This window comes from Lactuca sativa, chromosome 5 (assembly GCF_002870075.4).
Source record: "Lactuca sativa cultivar Salinas chromosome 5, Lsat_Salinas_v11, whole genome shotgun sequence".
NCBI classification, from domain to species: Eukaryota; Viridiplantae; Streptophyta; class Magnoliopsida; order Asterales; family Asteraceae; genus Lactuca; species Lactuca sativa.
This window is the reverse complement of record NC_056627.2, coordinates 283,206,086-283,212,461: the sequence shown is the minus strand read 5'-3', so window position 1 is coordinate 283,212,461 and position 6,376 is coordinate 283,206,086. Positions and strand designations below refer to the sequence as shown.

General features: G+C 27.8%; 1 protein-coding gene across 1 annotated transcript; it reads right to left on the bottom strand.

Annotated features, from left to right (window-relative positions):
- Positions 1-4,369: 4,369 nt before the first annotated feature.
- Positions 4,370-5,319, bottom strand: LOC111910201 (protein LURP-one-related 12). The gene is made up of 2 exons (XM_023905986.3): positions 4,908-5,319; positions 4,370-4,820 (listed from the first exon to the last, which is right to left on the bottom strand). Exons 1-2 carry the CDS (start codon positions 5,166-5,168, stop codon positions 4,422-4,424), a joined length of 660 nt encoding a protein of 219 aa, XP_023761754.1. The 5' UTR covers positions 5,169-5,319; the 3' UTR covers positions 4,370-4,421.
- Between the last annotated feature and the right edge of the window lie 1,057 nt (positions 5,320-6,376).

Genomic DNA, 6,376 nt, shown 5'->3' with positions numbered 1-6,376 from the left:
TATTAAACTGTGAATTTTTTTTATATTAAATTGTGATTTTTGTTTTTAAAAATTTGAATTAACTGCATTAAACTATGGATTTTCTGTTTAAACTATGAATTGACTGCATTTTGTTGTGAGTTTTTTTTTTTTATAATTTGTGTTAAAATATGAATGATTTATGTATAAATTTTTTTGTTAATTTTCTTATGAACATATTTATTTTTTTGTTGTATAAATTTGTAAGAATCCACTAGTTTTTATAATTGTTTTGCATTAAATTCAAAATAAGTGAATTAATATGTTTTCTTAGACTGTGAATGTAGTATATAAGTTGTTAATGCATGACTTTATTTAAAGATTTGATTTGGAAGAAATAACAGCTACTATGTTGATACAAGTGGTTGGTGATGGCATGTGGTGGTAGAGTTTGAGTTTTTGACTTCTTTGAATTAGTGAATTATTATAAACAGTTTGTATTAAGCTGTGAATTTTTTGCATTAAACTGTAAATGCATTGTGTAAATCTTTATTTTATATAAGTTTTGTGTTAAAATATAAGAGCATATACGAATGAAAATATTAAACTGTAGAAATTATAAGTTTGCTATTTTTGTACCAAAAACACAAAAAAAAAATTAGGATTTTAATATGTTTAAAAAAGAATATAATGTAAATATTAACTAATTAATTGAGGCTCTTAGGGTTCTTAATCTTTTATGGTTCTCATTTGAACCACTCGCTATATATATATATATATATATATATATATATATATATATATATATATATATATATATATATATATATATATATATATATATATATATATATATATATATATATATATATATATATATATATATACACCTCATGTAACACGTTACATAATGTATGATCCTTAATGAATATTCTTTAAATAATACTCTGGATTTTATACATATACTTTATTTCAGGATGCGACCATACTCTAGATTTCAACATTAATTAGCGTTGACGTTGAAGTTTCCATGCTCCTATTATATACAAGGGAAATAAAAAAGTTATATTTTTTAAATAATTGATGTAATAACATATTTGCTCATATTCAAGGTGAAATTTCTCAATATTCTGTTAACATTTGATACCGTGATATACCTAATGATGAAATATTATCGAGAGTTTCTATTATGTATTTTAAGGTCAAATATATAAAAACATTAATTTTGTAATAATTAAATATGAAATGCATTAATTATACGAAATATTTGTCAATATGAGACTAACCCATTTAGTAGAGGTCTTGCCTCTTAAATTGGAGAGATTGAGTTCTGTTCCAGTCCTTGACAGTTCGTGATATTAATTACTTTCGTGTAATAACTTTTAACCACTAACATCGTTGTACAAAAAAAAAATTAAGTGAAATATTTTCCATAATTAATGTATTTCACATTTTTCATTGTGAAATGTTACATATAATTAATGCATCTCACACCGTTAATTACAATAATATTTCTCATAATTAATATTTCTTATGTATGCATTTAGGACATAGTATTAGTAAACCTCAATATTATTAAATTTATTGTAGCTAAACTAAAGAAGCATCTTATTGATTTTAAGGATCTTATGAAAAAATAAAAATGGGCCATAAATATAATTTTTATATATAATCAAAATTTGTTATAAATTGATAAATTTGATAAAAAATTGATAATATATATATATATATATATATATATATATATATATATATATATATATATATATATATATATATGGGAAAATGGAATATATGGCTGTTAGGTATGTAAGGTGGTGTGTAGAACCCTAAAAACTACATCGTATTGAAGAAAAATTGGTCAAATTGTTCCTAAATTCCATGGACTCTTCTCTCGTTTCTTTCGAAGTCCCTTCTCTATCTCTACAAAAATCTTTCTCTATCTCACATGGTATCATATTATCCTCAAGTCTCCATTTTTGCAATCAGTTTCTTAAATCATTTTTCCACATCCCTCTAATATGTAGTCAAATTCGTATATACCAAATCTAGACTTGACCTCTCTTTCTACAAACTATTTCAAGGTTAGATATAGGATAAAGAAGACGGTTTAAGGGATGTGGAAAAGCAGAAGAATACATGGAACCAGAGGGAAGAAAAAGAAACTGTGGGAAAAAACGAACTCATTTAAGTTGGTTCTACACCCAATTTTACATACCTAACAGCCACATATTCCCTATCCCTATATATATATATATATATATATATATATATATATATATATATATATATATATATATATATATATATATATATATATATATAGGGTTAGGTTCATGTGAGACGGCCTAATTTTGTGAGACCGTGAGACGCATTTTTTTATTTTTTTTATTTATTTATTTTATTTTTTTTAGTTAATTCAAGTTCTGAAAATAATATTTAAAAAAAGAATTTTTCATTTTTTCATTTATTTTGCATTTTAAAATTATTTTTAGAATATGTACAGTGTAATATTCTATTTAGAATATTTCATGTATTTTTCAAAAAAAAATAGAATTTTATTTATTTATTTATTTATTTTTTTTAGTTAATTCAAGTTCCGAAAATAATATTTAAAAAAAGAATTTTTAGATTTTTCCATTTATTTTGCATTTTAAAATTATTTTTTAAAATATGTCAGTGTAATATTGTATTTAGAATATTTCACATATTTAAAAAAAAAAAAACGGGATTTTTTTATTTTTTTTTTATTTTTTTTATATTTTTTAGTTTATTCAAGTTCGGAAAATAATATTTAAAAATAAGAATTTCTGGATTTTTCCATTTATTTTGCATTTTAAAATTATTTTTAGAATTGGTCTCACGGTCTCACAAAATTAGAATGGTCTCAAATGAACCTTAACATATATATATATATATATATATATATATATATATATATATATATATATATATATATATATATATATATATATATATATATATATATATATATATATATATATATAATCTTCCATAGTTACATAAATCATAAGCCTCTCCTAACATTTTTTTGAAGCAAAGTTAGTTACCAACTTTTAATAATCAATATTGTCCGATATATCATTCTCAACAATTACCGTTGCCGATTCGTTAAACATTTATTATGATATTTTAGAATGTAACTATGACTTTAGTATCTTTTTTGCCACAAAGAGTATATGAAATAAATGCACCAGAAAAACAATTGATTTTTATATGTATTTTAAAAGTTCGTGGGTTGTAGTTTCAGCTGGTAAAAACTCATCAAGAAACTTTAACTCCAAATAAAGTTCATTGACATCAATAGTTCATACTTCATCATATCTAAATGCAACTTCCGGACGACTACAACACAAGTTAAGACTTAACACATTTGTCATCAAATTCCTTCATTTTTTTTGGAAACAAAAACCAAAACTCTCTTTTTACTCTCCGTATTGTTCGAATCTTGTTTTAAGAGCAACTCTTGCTTAATCAATAATATATAAAAAAAAGTAACTAATTTTAAAATTCTTCTTGGCCGAAAATACGACGTCCTGGTTACTTGAATTTTTATCAAATTGTTTTTTTCTTATGAACAAGACAGTTTTGAGGGACCACTAGATCAATATTCATTTTAATCAAATCATCTTAGATAACCCTATTTTTTCTAAACTTCTCTAAGACCTCAATCAAGGTATTTATTTCTTTAATAGCAACATCGAGATTGATACATATCCTTTAATTGTAACCGTTTGTTGACCAAGTTCACCAAGTATAGTACCAAATGACTATTGGTACTAAAAACACAAATTTACCAAGCTCACTATGTGCCCGCATTTTAGCTTCACCATGTATTTTAACATCGTGTTTTATTTTCTGTTAAAACTCATGTGTACATTAAACTTAAACTTATATATACCGATATACGTTCATATATTTGAACTTTTTTATAACATAGGTCCTATATGATAGCGGGCAGTTTGTAGCAAATAGCAGATAACTTCTTTTTGTCAAACGCTAGAAGCTCTCAAACGTCCAAAACACTCCGTGCCGAACACGCCCCGTATCGCACACCTTTTAGAGACGTGATAAACTATATTATTTAATCTAAAGAAATTCTAGAAGCATTTATTCATTTTTTTAAAATTAACCCTACAAAAGATATAATTTAATAAGGATTGACAACCACATATCTTATAACCGGCCCACAACTTTACCACATCAAAACTGTATGTAAAAAACTATAATTTAATTTTGGACACTGCATAAATAAATAAATATATTTTTAGTGTCGATATGTATAACGTGGAATGAGGCAAGAAGTGAGGTAGAATAAGCTACACCCACCCGTTGCAACCCCTATCCACGCCGTTGATATTTAATGGTACCAATTTTTCAAAACCACCAATTATACTTGAGAAATTCAAACTTTATTTCCATTTTAATATTAAATAAAATTTTCAAGATGACAAACTGCACTCTTCCACAGTAGGGTCTACATCAACACCTCCATCATCACCGTTGATCTGATCAAGAACCAGAACCAAACCCATTGCAAACGCACCATCGAAACCTGGTTTCAGTGTGAGCGAGAATACGTCTTTTCCAAGCATCACATTTGTCGAAGCATCCACTTTGCGTCTAATCTCCGCCATTGTTTCCTTCGCCGAATCATATATCGTGCAGTTCCTCTGAGAGAAGCATCCTTCGATATGGTACTCCTCCGATCGATCACCTAACATCTCCACCGTCATGTTTGACTTTCCGATGATCGAAGATCTCTTCACGCTGAATATCGGCTTATCACCTTCCACCCTCTCACCTATAAAACCCTCCCAACGTTGATGTAGACTTGGTCTCTGTTAATCAATAGGTTAATAAAACCCTTGGCATATGGAAAGTAAATCTAATCGGAGCAAAAGCACACAATTAAACATCTAACATACCTTTCGGCGAACGGTGAGGAGGCAACGACCGGAGGAATCCATGAGAACGAGTTCACCTGCGTCACGATTGTCTGGACCGTATGAGTCAACACGGAAGACGACTTGACCGTTGGAATCGTAAACAGCGAATCCATCGCCGGCGAAGAACAGAGAGGTTTTCATAACTGTCAGATGCGTTTCCTTTTCGTATACGAATCCTTTTTCAACGATAACTCTGCCGGTGTTCATTTCTTTGGAATCGCTGACTCTGGTGCGGAACATGACTTTTGGAGCTACAGATTCAAAAATTTGATATCTTTTCGTTGATTTGGACCACGTAAAATAAGGAAAATGGGGCTACAGTGGAGTAGAAGATGCAACCCAGAGAGAGAGAGAGAGAGGAACGTTGGAATTAAAATGGGAATATGAAAGATTGATATTTAAGCGACTTTCCGAATCTCACATACAAATGACGGTGTCAAAGTCGTAACACAGCTCACCCCACACCCGACACAGGGGACGCATAAGTGAGCTAAAAAAAAAATGAGATTTTTTAGACACGCTTTACATACCCATTGATTTTTCAATAATTTTTTTTAAAAAAAATTAGCAAGTCCACTTAAGTTGTTTATCTAATTTATCGAAAAAAATAATAATAATGATTTTTTTTTAAATATTTTTAATTAACGGATAAACCCGTGTGAAAATGTTTTGAGAAAGACATTAATATAAATAATTATAGTTAAGAAAAAAGTTTCCAATAATTTGCAACTTGCAGTTTTTCTTTTTACTCATCACTCTACCCAAAACCTCATCAATTTTGTTTATTAGTTGTAGTCTCTCATTTTCTTCGTATAGTTGCAACATAGAGAAATGCAGTGTTTTACTATAGAACACCACTCAAACTGTTGATATATTTGTCCCTGTTGTTGCTCATCCCGAAGACTTTTTTTCTCAAGTTGCAAATGAGATGATATAAACTTCCTTTTTTCCGACCATATCAATCGACAATCGTATTGAATTTAGTGTTTAGATATTTCTTCATCAAACTTCGTTGCATAAAGGGGCTTCTTGTTGTTGTCTGCTGCTGGTGAGGAAGACAATGCGACCATGGATTGGAGAAAAATTACTTTGAAATTTGTTTGTTCGATGTAGGATTTGGATTAGAGATCTTAATATGTATAATAGAAAATATTGCTTAATTCCTGCAATATTAACTTTTAAATGAGTTTCCCCGTAGAACTTGATAAAACTACGTATTTTTTATAAAATTAATTTAAATTTCTTTTAAAATAATGATTTCATTAAAAATCATTAATACATTTTATAATAACAATATAAACAACCAAAAAGTAACATCTAACATCACATTTAGTTGAAGAGGTCGACATCAGCTGATGGATTTTTAAAAGTATGGGAATTCAAGTAAAGAAAAAGTAAGTAATTCATTATGATAGGGAATATATGCAATAATTCAATATTTTTAAAAT

Bases quoted from the DNA above. Each gene is read 5' to 3' on its own strand.
- LOC111910201 (XM_023905986.3), bottom strand. From the start codon at position 5,168: ATGTTCCGCACCAGAGTCAGCGATTCCAAAGAAATGAACACCGGCAGA. The intron at 4,821-4,907 runs GTATGTTAGATG...ATTGATTAACAG, and splicing joins TCCTCACCGTTCGCCGAAAG to AGACCAAGTCTACATCAACG.